The sequence below is a fragment of the Vigna unguiculata genome, chromosome 3, assembly GCF_037176805.1.
Source record: "Vigna unguiculata cultivar grain cowpea cultivar isolate G323 ecotype 2 chromosome 3, ASM3717680v1, whole genome shotgun sequence".
Classification (NCBI taxonomy): Eukaryota; Viridiplantae; Streptophyta; class Magnoliopsida; order Fabales; family Fabaceae; genus Vigna; species Vigna unguiculata.
In genome coordinates, this window is record NC_140794.1 from 16,712,989 (window position 1) to 16,732,872 (window position 19,884).

General features: G+C 31.0%; 2 protein-coding genes across 2 annotated transcripts; both read right to left on the reverse strand.

Annotated features, from left to right (window-relative positions):
• Positions 1–761: 761 nt before the first annotated feature.
• On the reverse strand, positions 762–3,018 carry LOC114177373 (glutamate decarboxylase 1-like). The gene is made up of 6 exons (XM_028062691.2): positions 2,867–3,018; positions 2,555–2,759; positions 2,037–2,452; positions 1,708–1,961; positions 1,568–1,620; positions 762–1,472 (listed from the first exon to the last, which is right to left on the reverse strand). Exons 1-6 carry the CDS (start codon positions 2,950–2,952, stop codon positions 1,005–1,007), a joined length of 1,482 nt encoding a protein of 493 aa, XP_027918492.1. The 5' UTR covers positions 2,953–3,018; the 3' UTR covers positions 762–1,004.
• A 13,524-nt stretch (positions 3,019–16,542) lies between these two features.
• Positions 16,543–18,815, reverse strand: LOC114176337 (glutamate decarboxylase 1-like). The gene is made up of 6 exons (XM_028061351.2): positions 18,663–18,815; positions 18,374–18,578; positions 17,828–18,243; positions 17,499–17,752; positions 17,359–17,411; positions 16,543–17,247 (listed from the first exon to the last, which is right to left on the reverse strand). Exons 1-6 carry the CDS (start codon positions 18,746–18,748, stop codon positions 16,780–16,782), a joined length of 1,482 nt encoding a protein of 493 aa, XP_027917152.1. The 5' UTR covers positions 18,749–18,815; the 3' UTR covers positions 16,543–16,779.
• Between the last annotated feature and the right edge of the window lie 1,069 nt (positions 18,816–19,884).

Here is a 19,884-nt window from a genome sequence, read left to right on the forward strand (position 1 = left end):
TTAGAGTTTTGAATATTTCACCTCAAACCCTATTCCCTCTTTTAAGATCATTTCCACGTTTTACCGTAGCTTAAGTGGCCTCTAAAATAACGTATAACGTGGAACTCCGCTTGCCAACTCAAAAAAAAAAAAAAAAACTAACGGCGTTGCAAAATAAAGATCAATTCCATGACTTTTAGAAGGTGAGGGACCTAAATAAATCATAGTTTGAAAGATGGACCAAAACCAAAAATACTCAATTTGAGGACCAAAAACATAGTTAACCCTAAAATTAAATATAAAGTTAAATGTTTTTAGTTTTTAAAATTGTTAAATTTTACTTTTTTTTCTACAATCTTTTATACTTAATTCTTGTGCATTTAGTTTTGTTTTCTTGTTAATTTATTTAGTACCTCTAAACATATTAGATAGACTAAAAGTAAATAATTACGAGAAAAAAAAGAATACCTTACAATGTTAAAAAATAACAAAAAAAAAACAGATTTCGGAAGGAAAAAAAGAAGAAAATATATAAAAAAAAATTAAAATTGAACCATATTTAGGTAGAAAAATAAACATATTTAAGCTTAAATATTAATAATTGAAATTATTACTTTCCAGCAATACTAGAAATACTTGTAAGTATGATCGAAATAAGTTTCATTATTAGTATATTTCTAGAAGAAAAAAAAATTCTATACGAGACAAGATTTTATAAATTAGTTTTTCCATAATAACTTAATAGTTTTTGAAGAAATTGAATTTTCTTACTGAATTTTAGATTGACAAAACAATGGAACTTTTATAGAAAAACTAATGAGTGGAACATAAAAAAATACATAGAGTGAATTACATATCTCAACTGACATCGAATCATAGGAAAACAAACTAACATAGCTGAAAACAAAGTGACAATGACATGAGCAAAATTTTCAGAATGGAAATCAATTAAATATAAAGGAGGATTTTGACGGAGGTTAGGGATGACTCCTTCTTAGTTGGCAAAGTGAGACTGAGCTCCCTAATTAGGAAGCCATGATTTTCTTGCGCTTGTTGGATTCTTGAACGATCACTTCCTTTTGTGCATCCATTGCACTTTTCTTCACTTCACTCTTAATTAACATCATCTTCTCTTCCTTAATGTTATTGGGTATTGTGGGGGTATGCATCTTCTCAAGTTCAAGCAGCACATTGTATATGTCAAACACAAGGCGTTGAACAAGGGTGCGTGAAAACTCAGCCCTGATCACCACACGGAGAACATTTATGTGCTGAGCAGCAGGTGGCATTGGATAAGCTGGCACGATCCAACCATGGCGCCGCAGCATCTCTGATATCTTGTACTCATCGTACTGCCTTCGATCTTTCAGAGAAAAGGCCACCACAGGAACACCGTCGTCTTTTGAGAGTATGTTAAAGCGCCCACATTTCTCCAAATCTTCCTTCAGCACCATTGCGTTTTCTCTGCAGTTCTCCATTATGCTCCCATAACCCTATTGTTAATTCAACAACACAGTATGTAATCATTGATCACACATATAAGATTGAATTTGATGTGATCATATAAATCCAAGTATTATGAACTCACCTCATGGCCAAGACGAATTAACTGATAATATTGAGCAATGATCTGACTAGAACCTGCAAATGAAGAATGCAACGTAAGTACATGGTCTCATTATGTAATGAAGGTGTCCAAGGAATGAACATAGTTTGTATAAGAATGACCTTTGGAGAAATTGAGGGTGAAGGTGGGTTGGTCAGCTCCAAGGTAGTTGATATGGAACACAAGGTCTTCGGGTAAGTCATCCTTTGTCCTCCAAATAACCCAACCAATACCAGCATAAACAAGACCATACTTGTGTCCACTCACATTTATGCTCTTCACCAATGCCAGCCTGAAATCCCACTCCAGCTCTGGATAAAGGAAAGGAGCAACGAAACCACCACTTGCAGCATCCACATGAATTGGTGTATCCCATCTATCATTTCACAACCATACATAATCAGTAACACTTCAATTGATGATCATAGCTACTTAATTCAATATTACTTACCCACTTTGCTTGTTCTTTTGAAGCAGCAAGTCATTCAAGAGCTTCACATCTTCAAACTCTCCGTTGTAAGTTGACCCCAATATTGCAGCCACACAAATAGTGTTCTCATCAACCAGCTCAACTGCTTTCGCAGGATCCATCACGTAGTAGCCTTCCCTCACCTCCACTTCCCTCAACTCCACCTCAAAATACCTGGCAAATTTCTCCCAACATACTTGCACATTGGAGCCAGTCACCAAATTAGGCTTATCATAAGGCTTGCCCTCTGCCTTGCGCTTGTTCTGCCACTTCTTCTTGAATGCAAGCCCTGCCAGCATTATGGCCTCTGATGAGCCAACTGTTCCTGCTCCAATAGCATTCTCATTTTCTTCAAGTTCAGCATGGAACAAACGTGCTATCATGTTCACACACCGGTTCTGGTTTCAAAAAATTAGTGAGAGTCTCAATCACCAAAAAGTAAAACTATCTCTTCCGGAAAGAACATAAATGGAATAGAAAAATTCATTATTAAAACTTACGTGAAGGTCTGTGGTGATAGGATATTCGTCCATGTCAACATAGTTCTTGTTGATGGATTCCATGATGAGTTTGTTGCACTCTTCCTCCATTGAAGTGGTGACAAAGGAAGCCAAGTTGAACTTTGGAACAGCATCGAACTGCAACTCATCGTGTATGCTCTGGTAAGCAGCCTCCCTCGACATGGAATCCTGAGGTACGGAAAACCTGCAAATGAAAAAGAAAATGAACTCAAAGAGTGATTATATGATATTAAGGCATTTAATATAAGAAAAGAAAGAGACATGGATGATGAGGAAGGAAAATATATTTACCTTGGAAGAGAGTCTCTTACAAAGCGAGAAGCGAAGCTAGAATGAAGAAAGATGTCAGACTCAGAAGCATGTTTTGGAAAAGCCATTGTGTTGTTGTGAAAATAGTTGATACTACAATGAGATGTTAGGGTGTGTAGGTGAAAAGGGAGGTTGTGGTATTTATAGGTTGCAAATTTTTTTTGCATGGCAGAATGCTTTGGGAAAGAGGTTCATAATAACATTATGTTTTGTAATTTCTCCTTTTATTTTCTAGGGAAATCAGATGAGTTATTAATGTGTTGGTAGTAAGTAGTTATTAACAGTGGATCCACTGTTTGTATTTATTTTGTTTCTAGGGCACATCGCCTATTAAATGTGTAGCACATAGTATATCTTACCGTTAACTTTTTCAAATCTTTTTTATATCAATAAAATAAAATATACTTCGACATGTTTTTCTCCTCCAAAATCATGAATTCATTCTTTTTACAACAAATAACTCAACAATCAACACCAAAATTGATTTCTAAAAAACAAACTATTTAAATTGTGAAATGTAAGGTTCATGATTCAGAACATGAGCTCTTAAATGGAGAAAAGCTCAAAATTTTAGAATGATCTACTTTAAATACTTTAATATGTTTGCAAACACTAAATCAATTGCTCTAATCATTCATTCTATGAATAGAGTCAAATATATAGTCCTAAGCTAGCTTTTATATTCTCATGGTAATGTAAAACTTTATATTGATGTTAAAGAAATAAAACAATTTAAACAATGTATGTACTTTGTCATGATATGTGAAAATTAAAATTTCAGAAGTTAAATTCATATTTGAATTATCATAATATTTAAAATATTTATCTCTTAATAATAAAAAATAATATTAAAATTTAAGATATCATAAAAATTTAAATAACATCTATAGTCCTATAATAAAAAAATTTAAATATCATAATGGCTTTACACATTAATTTTCCAAAATTATTTAAATATATAATTTTATTAAATTTTATATTTATTTTCTTTGCTATGTTGCTTATATAGCTAATAAAAATATAATTTTATCCTTTAGAGACTAATAATATATAATTTTCTATAGATATATGGATTACTACTAAAGCTTTATTAAAGATTAACATTATAAACTTGTATTCTAAGAACTTAAAAAGGGTATGTTTGAGCAGTCCAAATTTGAATAAATTTATTATTGAATTAATTAAAATAGAAAATTTAAATATTAAATGTGTTTCATAACCTTCTAACCTGAATTCAACATTCAAATTAATGTGGTTACTTCATTTTTTGAAAAAATGTCATCACAAGTAAAAAGAACCTGCTAATAAAAACAAAACATTGTTAGGCTAAATTTATAATATCTAAAATTTAGATAAACTCTTATATATTGATTTACATGAGAAAGACTTAAATTTAATATCCGAAATTTTCGTCTAAAATTTTAGGTCTTAAATATGATCTAAATTTATAAGAATGATTTTTTTCTTTTAATTTTTTAAAAATTATACTTACAATAAAAAGTTATTAAAAAAATTATTTCTTACATTTTAATATGTTTGCAATAAAAAAAAACTGTTAATAATATAACAAAAAAAATATTGGAATTTATAATATTTTTCTATTATATTTTTAAAAATAAACCAAAGTGACTTTCCAAAAAGTTTAATATTAAATAAAATCAAAACATTTAATGAAATTAAAGTTTTTAAATCATAAATTTATGTGGAGATGTGTGCAGGTACAGAAACTTTAAATAAAATTTAAAAATCTCGGACACCTGAAGAAGAAATTACTTTTATATTTTGAATTCAAAGATAGTTTGAGCTCTTTATGATTTCATGTGCAGTAAAATATCGCTGTAAGCAATATAAATTTTGAGCAAACCAATGTTTGGCCAAATGACTATTGAAGTCGACCATAAACCATAAATATGGTCAGTAATAAAGTCGCCTCTTAATTATGAAATGTTCAGAAAAGGGTGAAAATATCAACCATAGCACAACACAATCATGTGCAGCAACAGTGTTTCAGCAGATGGAATTACTATTTTAACTTATATAATTTAATTTGAATAAAATATTTTTTTCACCTAATTAATAGTTTCTTTCTTCAAAGAATCAAGAAGTTTTGAATTTTTCTGTACGAGAATGCATTATGGCATGAAAAGAAGGTACTGAAAAATTTTACAGTCACTGCACACGCTTTTTTTAAGGTTAATTCCTGTAAAAAGAATATATTTTAACACCAGTTAAAAGCTTACTTTAGTAAGTGAAATTCAACCTTGTCAATAATGGGAATTTGTATACGTCTATTAAGTTCTAAAATATGATATTATCTGTTTTTGAAGATTATTCTTAAATAGTATTAATTAAATTGATGTTAATTTTTATTAGGTTTAAATTTTTTAATTAAAATAATTTAGTATATTCATCAAGCTAGTGTTAATGTTTTTTACTTTAAAATTTATTTAATTTAATATCTGTTTAAGCTGAAGGTAAATGAAATTATTTTTATTACAAATTTAATTTGTGTTTGTGATGAATGGTAATGATAATAGTAAATTTAAAAACTATTGTTTATCATATAATTCCTCTTTTGATAAAAAATAAATAAATAGTTAGTTAAGTATAATTAATATATATATATTTTATTTTTAGTACAATAAAATGAATTACATTCTTTGCAAACAAATTTAAAGTCTATTAACTTTGTTTGAACTTGGTTAATGATTTAAATAATTGAACATGTGTTCATTGTAATAAATACACAATTACTAGATGATGAAGATATGTTTAATTACCTTAACTATAATTGAAGTTCATTGTAATAAACACACAATTACTAGATGAAGGAAATATGTTTAATTACCTTAACTATGAATGAAGTTTAAACAAAATTAAAAAAATTAAGGTTTTTGTTCTAAAACTATAATTATTTTGTTATTGTGCTAAAAATGAAGTATATTAATATTTGTTGTGGATAAATGAGATAAATGTAGATGAAGGAGATGACTGTGAACGAAAAATATGAATGTGGGTATAGAAGATAAGTGTGGACGAAAGAGATAAGTATGAAAAAATTTATATAGAAAAGTGGGAGAGAAACATTGTGAACGAAGATATTTGTCTTTTTAAGTCTAGATCTTTGGATCGAAAATAATTACAATTCCTATTTGTTGTCACAAAGACACATGAATAAAAAAGACGATTGTAAAATCTATTCAAAGTGGTTGATTGTTAGAACGAACTGAAAGTCTTGGAAAGTGAAACATCTCAGTGATGGGTAGTAATATTGAGTCAAGGAAGTAATAAGAGGTCCTTGCACTTCTACTCCCATCAAGTTTAACAAAATATCATATTTATTCCTAAATGTGTCTCCTTAGTTTGTCTTCAACTTTCATCTTAATTCCCTTAAGCCAGCCAAATTTTCTTTTTTCAGTTTCAGTTTCAGTTGTAACTTTTTTGTTAGCATGGTTGAATTGGATTTCTTTTTTACTTTGAACACCATATTAATTTGCATCTTTCACTAGGGTAATCAAATAGTTATATTATTCGTCACCTAAAACAAACAACACATAATAAGGCAAATGACAAAAGCAAATATATGTAATCGACGGGAGGAAGAGAATGAATTCTCACAAACCCAGGGTAGTCCTTTTAAATGAGAGGGGACTCCCTAATGTTTTTTATATCTATATTTAAAAAATATATTTATATTTTATTTTGTTATTTATAATAATTTACTTAAAAAAAAATTAAATTTGAAAACCACATTTTTTCCCTCTTTTGTTAGTTTTGTTCTCCTTTATTTGGTTTCTCTCTTCCATACCTCCATCTCTTTCTCACCTCTTCTTTCTATCTCAATTTTTACCTTAATCTCTCATCATTTTCAAAATCAAATTTCACCAAGACGAAATTGAGGAGTTAAGGAACATTTTGAACCGAACAATTTCTTCTTTTGAATAAGTTGATTCTCTATCCTTTTTTTGTCAAAGCAATTTGTTTTCCTCTTGTATGTGACTTTTCTATGTTATAGGTGTTAGAAAATTTTAATATAATTTAAAAAGTAAATAATTAAAATATTATCCTACCATTACTAATATTTTTCATGGACTGTTAATTTTATGGGTTAATGTTATTTATGGTTAACAATTATATTCTTATTACAGTTTATTCCTTTGTCTCCCTTTCTACCTATAAATACCACTTAGGCGCATGGGGGAAAACACATACTAGAGTTTTCTTAAAAGTGTTCCTATTTTCTTCTATATACTATCTCTTAAAACAGTGGTGTTCATAAGGTTCGGAGATCATTCGTTGCACTCAATCGATCAGACAGGTTGTTGTATTTTGGGAGAGAATCACATATGATTTTGTTGTGCCCTATGCAATAGGGAAGTTTTCTCTCTAAGGATAACATTGTACGTGTATCAACCCAGGCTTTCTCTATCATTTTCTCATTTATTTTTTATCTATTATTGTTATTATAATTGTTGGATCTCTGATTAATATTCATTGATTTATATATATATATATGTCTTAGTATTATTATTGCTCTAATAATTATTATTATATTATTTCATATTTTTATTAGTAGTAGTATTATTTGAGTAATCATTTTCTAACATTCTTAGAGAGAAAAGGTCTTGTTATTTCTATTTTTGATTACTTATTTGTGTTCATTTCTAAAATTAAAAACAATGTAGAGCTAAAGATTGAAAACACATTTTATGAACTAATGTATTTGTTATAGTTATAATTAAATTAGTCTCAACTAAGCTTAAAAATTTATGTATATAATTATTTTTATTTCTATTAGTAACAATAAATGAAATTATGGATAAATAAAATTCTCGTTCACTGATTTTTTTTTCCGTGATGTCTAAAACTAATATTTTTTCCTATGATATTAATTTATGCTTTAGTGATGATAAAGATGTTCTATATCATGTATATACTTTAAGTGTTTTGTATGAAAAAAATTATTATGAAATAATTTGTCATACTAAAACTATTATTGTTATGAAACTATGCACTTGCAAAGAAAAAAAAACAAGTTTAGCTTGACATTTATATGAAGAAAAAAAGAGAGGACTGATAATAATTCATTTTTTTATCATATTTATGAATTTAAAAATATTGTTTATAGCATAAAATTAAAATGAATTATTTTATTTGATATCATGCTTATGATCATGCGTGTGCTGATAAAAAAAACTTCATATAAAAAATTGAGAAGATGGTCAAGTAAAATTAAACTTGTCTTTTAGATTTTTTAAAATAGGAGTTTTTCATGTTTATGAATTTAGAAACTTCCTTGCTACTCTACAAGGTTATGAAGTGGTTTTCGAGTGCAATAGGATTATTATTTCTAGACATGTGTTTTGATTGGTAAATAATATATTTGTGATGGTTTGTTTAAGTTAAGTACATTTATCTTGTAATAAAATATTTAGTTGTTCTTCTTTGACTATTACATATGTTGAAAGTATTGATATATGACATGCTATTGTTATAATTTTTTAGAAGTTTGGTTAAAGACCATTCAAATTATGAAATTTTAAGGTACAAAATTAATAAAATAAAGGAGTGATGATACATGTCTTTACGAATGAGTGTTTTTTTTTCTTGAATTTCATGGTATTATTCATTAAATAACATCTTCATATAACATCTTCATATGTGCTAATCTAATGGTGCAGTGAAAGAAAAAAAAAATGCTTTGATATGGTAAATGTTATTCTACACGTTCTAGCTTGCCTAACATTATATAGTGAAATTTTATATCCTGCTTACCATATTTTAACCACAAAAGGTTGTGATAAACTTTTTATAAGTTATGAAAGAAAAATGAACCACAATTAAAATATTTCAAAGTGTGGGGGTGTCTTGTAAAGGTTAATATACCTCTTAATGAGAAAAAAAAATCTTTGGTTATTTATATGATAAATTTCTAGAGATGTTTCCTTCAAATGATAAAATTAACTAAATGTTTGATACCTCTAGTACTATTTTGTCATCTAATGATAATATTATTTGTGTTTTTTCTAGTTATGACAATATGTCCAATTTCTTGAGATGATTGAAAGATATATTAATATAAATTGGATATTGATTCTGGTGACAACCACGGGTTATGGCTATGTTTTAACCTTGGATGGAGGTGCATTATCATGGAAATATGTTAAAATTTTGTTGTTCTATCATGATCTACTATGCAAGGATAAATTATTCCTTTTCCAATGCATCCTGACAATCAAATTGTTATATTTAAAATTTTTAGTAAAAATGTCAATGAAAAATTGACATATAAGAATGAGAGACAAATGTATTTATAAACTTAATTACTCATGGTGTTTTCTCTCTTGACTTCGTCGGGTCAGAAAGAAATATTCCAGATCCGCTTATCAAAGGGTTGATGCATCAACAAGAATTTGAGTCGTCGAGGAGAATGAGGCTAAAAACCATAAATTAGTTGCAACAATGGACACCCAACTCCACATGAATGGTGATCCCATGGAATGAAGTTCAATGGGTAACAACGAAGTTGTTGTTGACTAAAGTACAACAAATAATTTGATTAAATTTTATGTCTCATTCCTATGGCGAGGTATACTATACATTGTGGCAATAATAAGGTTGAGGTATGTGCATTATTATGCTTATTTTATAAAATACCTCTTAATAAATCTAATGGTTGAGGTATGTGCATTATTATGCTTATTTTATAAAATACCTCTTAATAAACCCAATGACAATTATTGTAGGGGTGTGAGTCACAAATCACTCTTTGAGGGTTTACCTAGTGAGTGTGATGGTGGGACCGCCATTATGAGACATGGGCAAGTCTCTAAGTGATACTCATGAAAACAAGATAGATGCACAAGGTCGTAATGTGCACCCACTGATTAGAACCTAAAATGAACGTCGATATTGTATGTGCGTCGTAATGTGCTTACTAAAACCCAGTCAAAGGGGATGTAGCTCAAGACAATCAAGTTTCTGCATTTTCTCGGGTGGAAGTTTATAAGTACTAGGTGTAAGGCTCAAACCCATAAGGTTCCTTACGCTAAACTACAATATTTTTTTTAAAAGATAATATATTTTGTTTTATTTTATTTTTTAAATTATGTGGGGGATTGTTAGAAATATTTTAATATAATTTAAAAAATAAATAATTAAAATATTATTCTACCGTTACTAATATTTTTCATGGACTATTAATTTTATGGCTTATTGTTATTTATGGTTAACAACTATATTTTTATTACAATTTACTTCTTTGTCTTCCTTTCTACCTATAAATATCACTTAGATGCATGGGGAAAAACACAACAAACACTAGATTTTTCTCTTAAAACAGTGGTGTTCATAAGGTTCGGAGATCCTTCGCTGGACTTGATCGATCTGACGGGTTGTTGTATCTTGGGAGAGAAGCACATATGATTTTTTTGTGCCTTGTGTAGTAGGGGCATTTTCTCTTTAAGGATAGTGTTATACGTGCCTCAAACCATGCTTTCTCTATCCTTTTCTCATTTATTATTTATCTCTTATTGTTATTATAATTGTTGGATCTCTAATTAATATTCGTTGATTTACATATATGTTTTAGTAATATTATTGCTTTAATAATTATTATATTATTTCATATTTTTATTATTATTAGTATTCTTTGAGTAATCATTTTCTAACAATAAGCAGATCTCTATCTGTTAAAGATCATAAATTCATGATCTAATTGTTAATTGAACTATTCTTTGTGTAGATGAAATTATTTTAGGCTTTGAAACTGTGTAAGGGAAGAACAATTTAGGAATCTACTTGGTAAGAGAAGCTAATCATTTAAAAGTTGTTAAGTTTTTAAAATATTGAGTCTTGGTTTTGAGATTTAATTTGAGGTATTCCTAATTTTATCTTTTCCTAAATAGGTGAGATTTAATTTGAGTATAGAAAATGATGAGAGGAAACAAATACTTATTTTTAAATTAGAAAAAAATAATTTATATATAAAAAATACAATTTGGCCCTCTTGAAATTTTTTGTCCAAGTTTTGCCACTGCACAAACTAATAAGAAATATAATGCATGCTTATATTTCTAAAGGTACTCATTTATTCACATGATATATCGATGTAAAGGTAGTGAATTTATTAGTATGTAAAAGAAATATGGAGAGGCAATAGAATGCAAAACGTTTCTTTTGCGCCTTAACCAATATTTACAAAGTAACATCTAAATATCTAAGGTAATTTATGCACATTCACAAGGGATGACTCTCAATCGTAAGGATACAAGGTGTAAGATCCGAGAAATTTAAATAATGTATGTTATTTTGAAAGGACTTGAGTTGAGAGTACTTAGTTATGTTGAAAGGACTTGAGTTCGAGTCTTGTGTATGCCAAATTGTGTGTTATTTTAATTGTGTATTATTTTGATATTATGATTGATCATGATGAGTGATAATATAATCCTAGAATTATAGGAATTATCATGAAACATGAATTGATTTAATTGGTTGTGCACTTGGTTTGAAATTGGATGGTTGTGTGTTTGAACCTTAACTTGAGCAAAATAAGGTTTCTTTTTGCTAAAATTGTATTTGGCGTGGATGGGAAGGGTCAGAAATCCTAAAGGAGCGTATGGAAGGGTTAGGAAACTACCTATTAGCCAAACTTCATTGATGCTACTTGAAAAATAACAAACAAGTAATCTTCAATATGTTCTTGGTGTTCAACTACTTGAGTTTGTCATTTTTGCTACTTTACTTTGTTTTTGTGAACTTTCTCTACATGACCGAGCTAGTTGCAGACTCTACATTTGACCCCAGATCTGAACCAACAATAATTTGTATTGTTCATTGTTTTTTACAATGAGAGCAAGGTGGAAACTTTTCTTTCCAACCTCTTTTATTGTTGTCTTCTCCCTTTTGTCCTTTGCATTTCTTCCCATCAAAAGGCTTTTATTCATAGATGTTTCTTGCTTTAGGTTTGCTTTTTCTATTAGCCACAAAAATAGCTTCAACATTTTCTATGATTCTCACTAGTCTTCTTTGCTCAGTGGTTGGCAAAGCATTCACAAGTTTTGCAAGTGAAATTTGATAAAAATGTTATTTTCTTCTAGATATGATACTTTTTGCTCAAACCTTCCCGAAAAACACACCAAAATTTTCTCCATAACTCTTTGATCTTTAATTTCATCACCTAGCAATTCGATCTAAGCAACCTCTTTAGAAAGTTTGTCAGAAAACTGTTTCAAACTACTTCATTTTGATTGCTTTAACTTCTCTTCTCAAATTCAGTACCTTCATCTTCCTTTTTCTTTCACTGCCTTGGAACTCTTCCTTGAGTTTATCTCATACCTCTTTTGTTGTCTCAAGATCCAATGTCTTGATAAAAACATCATTGTGTACTGTTGTTGCATGTATAATGCCAAGTGCTTTGTGTTCCTTTGTCACTTCTTCACTACGAAATCTTATTTGAGTCATTATTGGGTTTTCTAGTAAAATATTTGGTTTACTTCCACTTTCCACCACTTCCCAATGTTTGAGCTCTCAAATAAGTTCTCATTTTTGTAGCCCACAAATCATATTTTTCTCCTACAAAAATGTTGCTTGATGTCATCCTTTCTTGTGGGTATTTTTTTCTGGTTTATATATGACTTTCTAACTGGTTTTCAGTCCCTCACAGGCCCTTAAAATTAAGAAGCTCTTGATACCATCTTATAAAATTAGAGAAACCATAAAAGTTGTAAAACCAGAGAAAAACCACAAAAGAGAGTTTTTGTTATGAAGATACATTATGATGGAAGGGAGACAAAGACTCCTCTTTAATATTCTAAGTGCAGTACCTTATATGCTACAAACCTTTATCACTTTATTGCAAACTTGAATGAATTATAGATTATTGTTTTATCAAACCAAATCCCTATTGATAAGTGTCTAGCATTAGTAAAATTGCATATCATTTAGACACTTATCTTGCATGATTTTAACATACATATTAGGAAAACAATCCCTTTTACTTTTAAATACAAAATAAAGAGAGAAGAAGAAGTAAAAATTGGAATCTAATGTATTTATGTTGTTTTGCATGTAAAATGAAGGAAATTGCGATTGATGCGGTTGAGCGACAGAAATGGGGTTGAGCACCACAAAGGAGACTAAGGAAACTCTCATGAGGAGGAAAGATATAGAATAGCCCAAGCCCAAATTGTGCAACTTAAAAATGACACCTCTACGGGTCAAGTGCCAAAGTGGGAGCTGAAGCTGCACACTATTTTTCTATAAAGACCGAACATGCCTTTGTCATTTGTATGTTGGTTTTGGGAACTGATATAATAGTTCAGTTATAGGTTCTTAGACCCTTATTGTAATATCCTTAGAAGATACTCGTGGGAGGAAGGAAACGACTCCTTATGCTTATTGTAAACATCGTTATGAGCAACTAACTTCTTCCTTGTTAGGATTGGATGTAACTTCTAAAATCTCTATACTTCACTTGGTTTGATATATATTATGTTCTTGTCTTACGTATTGGTTACTTGATTTGCTTTCTTTGTTTTAATGACTTGATCAATCATCAAAACTCATTAGCACCAGATGTAGAGACATCTAGTCTAGTGTTTAGATCCAATCAAATTTGACATATACCACACATGGATAGGCAGGTTTAGTTGGTTTAAAGAGTCTTGCTCTCAATGTAAGGGTTCCTCCACCTGGATAAGGATATCCTGTGTCTGACACCCTTAGGTTCTAACTCTCAAACATGAGGTTAGATCTACAACTAAGCGTATTTCCATGAACACTAAGATAAAGATAGTGTAGTTGAGTGAAAGAAGCCAAGGTCAATCCCAACACCATAACTAGCATCACTTATGTTATTATTATTAAAACTTATATTTGAAATTATCAAACCTTTATCACTTTATTGCAAACTTGAATGGATTATAGATTATTATTTTATCAAACCAAATCCCTGTGGGTATGACCCTGTTGTGCTACAATTGATCCAATGCACTTGCTGGACTAATTCACAAACCCTCAACTAGGTCTCAATATACAACAATCATGTGAAACCTTGGTACTGTTATACTACTCTACAAGAGAAACATTTGTTGTTTGATTCAAGAGCCACACCATTGTTTTCCTTGAAGTGGATCACAGTCACTAGAAAGAGGGTTAAATAAAATATTGTTTGTTGAGTGTTGTTTTGTTGTGTGCTTAGTATTATCTATTAAGTACAACTGGTATGCTTAATGGAGTATTATAGGTGTAGGGGCTACAAATACATCAACTATTGGAATTGTGTGATATATCATTATGGTTATGCTACTCTTATACCTTTTTATGTTATACACCTTTGGTTGATAGAAAAAAAAATACTAATGCATTAACGACAACAACTGAGATTCCACAACAAAATCAATATAGTGGAACATTTAAAAAAAATTACATTAATAAAAAATGCATATCTCAATTGACATCAATTTGTAAGAAATAAACTAACCGCATTGAAATGAAATAATTTTCAGAAAAGAATAAAGCAACTACGTTAGTATTTTAAGGTTGTGAAAGTAGTTGATGGAATAGAGAAAATGTGGATATATTAGAATGTGAAAGTAGTAGTTGGAAGTAGTATGTTCTATAGTTGTGAGTGGTTGTATTAGATATTGTCTTGCATACATCAAATGTTAGTGTTCATGAGTATTTATAGGCCCCATCTCACTTACATGATTATTCTAGAACATTCTAGCTAGAACTTATGTAGAATGTTAGTGTTCACCTATTTCTTCAAGTATTCTTTGTAGCCATATTGCTTGACTTGTGATTTTAGGAATTACTACATACTCTGCTTCTATTTTTTATTATGCCACGGTTGCTTGCTTCTTTGATGCCCAAGAGAAAATATCTTATCCTAGTGAGAAAGCATATCCTAACGTGCTCTTCATGTCGTCAATTGATCATGGCCAATCACTATCGATGTAGCCAATCATCCTTGAGTTAGTCATGGTTTTGTACCGTATACCAAACTCCTTTGTGCCTTGTAGATATCTTAAAATTATTTTTCCTACTCCATAATGAATCTGACATGGCTTTTGCATGAATCTTGATAGAAGACTCGTAGCATACATAATGTATGGCCATGTGGTTATGAGATATAAGATAACTCCAATCAAATTCCTGTAGTGTGGTGCATCTACTTCTTATGTTCCATCATCTTTTTGTAGCTTCTCATTTACCACCAAAGGAGTAGCGACCAATTTACAATCATTCATATTGAACTTCTTCAATAGAGCTTCAATATATTGCTTTTGAGAAATAAATATACCTTCTTTTTGTTGTTTCACCTTTATATTGAGGAAATAGTTCATCAAGACAAGATCAGTCATTTCAAATGTCTTTATCATATCTTCTTTAAATTATTTCATCATCTTCATGTATAGATAAGATCATCAACATATAAGGAGACAATGAGTGATACTAACCTTGTGCCTTGTTGGCTCATTGTTGCTCCTCTTAAATCCTTGATCGATAAAGTATTGATCAATCTTGCCATACCATGCTTGAGGAGCTTGCTTCAGGCCGTATAAGGCTTTTTTTAGTCTTAGTACTTTGCCTTCATTGCCTTTATTGATGAAGCCTTGTGATTTTTCAATATAAATCTCTTCTTCAAGTACTCCATTTAGAAAGACTGATTTGACATCCACCAAATAGATGTTCCATTCTTTTTCTGCTACAATGGCTATTAGAGCTCTTATTGTATCTAGTCGTGCGACTTGAGTAAATGTCTCATTGTAGTCGATTCTTGGTTGTTGTGAGTAGCCTTTTGCGAGCAATCTTGCTTTATGCTTTTGTATAGTTCCATTAGGATTGAGCTTTGTTTTATATACTCATTTCACCCCAATGATGTATTTTCCATGAGGATAGTTTACGAGCTCCCAAGTGTTATTCTTCTAAATTATTTTAATCTCTTCTTCCATAGTCTTGACCCATACTTCTTGCTTTGATGTTTCTTCATAGTAGTTAGGCTTAATCATGGTGATATTGCAAGTTTCGTATATGTCTACAAAAGATTTTACTTGTCTTAAAGTGGAATCTAGTGAAGAATCTTCTCATTATTGTTGTGGAGGTGGGGAAAGCGTTCTTGAATCTTCTACTTCTTGAGTTTCATCTTGAGATTCTTGCACCGAAACTAAAGTGTTGTTGTTAACAACTTTTTCTTATTCCCAATTTCAAGAAGCATTTTCATCAACTTCAACATCTCAACTAATGATGAGCTTTTCTGTTTGTAGGTTGTAAACTCGATAGTCTTTTGATTGTGTGCTACATCCCAGGAACACTTCTCGTATAGTCTTGTCTTCAAGCTTGTACTCCTTTAATCAGGAACACATATGTAACAAATAGATCCAAGTACTCATAGGTGTTTAGCTAATGGCTTCTTCCACTCCAAGCTTCAATAGGAGTCTTGCCTTGGACTGCCTTGGTTGGACATCTGGTTAGAATTTTAACTACAATATTTGTTAAGTAGTATGCTTAATGGAGTATTACACTTGGGGCTATAAATACATCAACTAATGGAATTGTGTGATATATGATTCTCGTTGTGCCATTTCTTATACCTTCTCTATGTTGTACATCTTTGGATGATAGAAAAAAAATACTAATGCATTAACGACAATAAGTGAGATTTCACAACAAAATCAATATATGGTGGAACATTTAAAAAAACAAATTACATTAATGTAAACTGCATATCACAATTGACATCAATTTGTATGAAATAAACTAATCGTGTTGAGGTGACATAATTTTCAGAAAAGAATAAAGCAACTATAGTTAAGGCGTATTTTTGGATGGAGTTAGAACAAATATAGTGAAGGTTCCTTATTTGATTAGCATTATGAGCCAGAGTTCCCTAGCTACGCAGCCATGATTTTCTGACGCTTGTTGGATTCTTGAGCAATGATTTCCCTATGTGCATCCAATGCTGTTTTCTTAACCCCATTTTCAACCAACTCCTTCTTCTCTTCCGTAATGTTGTTGATCACTTTGGGAAGATGTGGTTTTTCAAGTTCATGCAGCACATTGTAGATGTCAAATACAAGGCGTTGAGCAAGGGTGCGTGAAAACTCAGCCCTGATCACAACACGGAGCACATTGATGTGTTGTGCAGCAGGTGGCATTGGATAAGCTGGCACGATCCAACCGTGGCGCCGCAGCATCTCTGATATCTTGTACTCATCGTACTGCCTTCTGTCTTTCAGAGAAAATGCCACCACAGGAACACCGTCGTCTTTCGAGAGTATGTTAAAGCGTCCACTCTTCTCCAAATTTTCCTTCACCACCATTGCATTTTCTCTGCAGTTCTCCATTATGCTCCGGTAACCCTAGTAAATTCAATATATATCCATGTTCATCATATGCTTTTAAGAGACATATAAGATTGATTTTGATGTTATAATTAAAGTCTTCATAAATACTAGTATATATGAACTCACCTCTTGGCCAAGACGAATTAGTTGATAATATTGAGCAATGATCTGACTAGAACCTGCATGTGAGTATAAGGTAAGTATATGGTATGATTATATATGCAATGAAGGTGTGGAAGCAATATGCATAGATTGTAAAGAAATACCTTTGGAGAAGTTGAGGGTGAAGGTGGGTTGGTCAGCTCCAAGGTAGTTGATATGAAACACAAGGTCTTCGGGTAAGTCGTCCTTTGTCCTCCAAATAACCCAACCAATACCAGCATAAACAAGACCATACTTGTGTCCACTCACATTTATGCTCTTCACCAATGCCAGCCTGAAATCCCACTCCAGCTCTGGATAAAGGAAAGGAGCAATGAAACCACCACTTGCAGCATCCACATGAATTGGTGTATCCCATCTGTCATGTCATAACCATACCAAATCAGTAACACTTCAATTGATGATCATAGCTACTTAATTCAATATTACTTACCCAGTTTGTTTATTCTTTTGTAGCAGCAAGTCATTCAAGAGCTTCACATCTTCAAACTCTCCGTTGTAAGTTGAACCCAATATTGCAGCCACACAAATAGTGTTCTCATCAACCAGCTCAACTGCTTTCGCAGGATCCATAACGTAGTATCCTTCTCTCACCTCCACTTCCCTCAATTCCACCTCAAAATATCTCGCAAATTTCTCCCAACATACTTGCACATTGGAGCCAGTCACCAAATTAGGCTTATCATAAGGCTTGCCTTCTGCCTTGCGCTTGTTCTGCCACTTCTTCTTGAATGCCAGCCCTGCCAGCATTATGGCCTCTGATGAGCCAACTGTTCCGGCTCCAATAGCATTCTCATCTTCTCCAATTTCAGCATGGAACAAACGTGCTATCATGTTCACACACCGATTCTGTTTCCATTCAACACCAGTTAGAGATTGAAAAAAATTTAGTGAGGGGTCAAAAACCAAACAAAATTCCATAGTTGAAAGTATAAACATTGAAAATGAAATTGTATAGCTGTAAAAGAAGAGAAAGTACATGAAGGTCAGTGGTGGCAGGATACTCGTCCATGTCTACATAGTTCTTGTTGATAGATTCCATGATGAGCTTGTTGCACTCTTCCTCCATGGAAGTGGTGACAAAGGAAGCCAAGTTAAGCTTGGGAATAGCATCAAGCTGCAACTCATCATGTATGTTCTGGTACGCTGCCTCTTTAGGCATGGAGTTCTCAGGCATGCTGAACCTGCATCACCAAAATAATGATATATTCAGTGCGCACAATAGATGAAAATTTGATGATAAAAAGTGAAAAGGAAAATAAGCATACCTGGGAAGAGAGTCTCCACCATAACAAGAGGCAAAGTTGGAATGAAGAAAGAGGTCAGACTCAGAAGAAGGTTTTGGAAAAACCATGGTGAAGTGTGTTTGGTGGTGTGAGAGACAGCAAAGAGAGAATGTTATGTTTGGTTTGGATGTTGGATGAGGAGAGTTGAAGAGACAAGCAGTGGTATTTATACTTAGGAGATTAATGGTATATAGGTGAGAACTTAGAAGGGGAGAATCGTTCTTCGGCTTCAGATTTTTCTCTCAAGACTTTCAAACTGCATTCATAACTTTCGCTTTTTTCTTATTATTTTAATTTTCTAGAAAAGGTGGACTAACTTTATTTTTGCGCGTTTTTATATTTTATTTCGCCTCACACCAGAGAAATTTCAGACACTTTATTTAACGAGATATTTTTATACGATTAACTTAATTCAAAATAAATTCGTAAATTGTATAGATCTTATTTTAATTTTAATATATTTTTTTCTTTCGCATATTTCATATTTGAGTGCTAATTTGGAAGACCAGTTTGACGCGCACTTTTGAACTTTCAATTAGAAGGCAAAACATTTTGAATTATATCATTTTTTTTATATTTTCAGAACGTGTTTTTCGCATATATATATATATATATATATATATATATATATATATATATATATATATATATATATAAAAGGCTATAATATTTACTGAATATTTTAACTCATCCAAGATATAACTAGTTAAAAATAGAAAAATAATATTTTATTTAGCGACTCATTTTTAATCCAGTACTTCAATCATTATTTGATCATTTATTTTAAATTTTTGTAATGATGTGATGTGATGATTTAATGGTGATTGAAGTAGTAAATTAAAAATGGATAAAAAAAATGAATTAAAGTATTATTGTCCTAAAAAATATATCAGATTTTAAATTTACAGTGAGTTATAATTCTACCTCTAACATAATCCTACTCGTGTCTGAGATTTTCAATTTTTATAACACAAATAAATGCACGTGACATATTTTTTTGTAGCTATGTAAATGTTAGGAAAGAACAAATTGGTTGAATTTTTATTAGATTACTTTAACTAACGGGGTTAGTGAGTTGAAATTCACTTTTAAAATGGGTTTAATCTAATTCGTTATTTTTATATCATTGATAAGTTAGTTACTGTTGCAGAAGAAAAAAAGTTAGGTTAGGTTGACCTAATTTAATAAAAAAAGCTGACCTAAT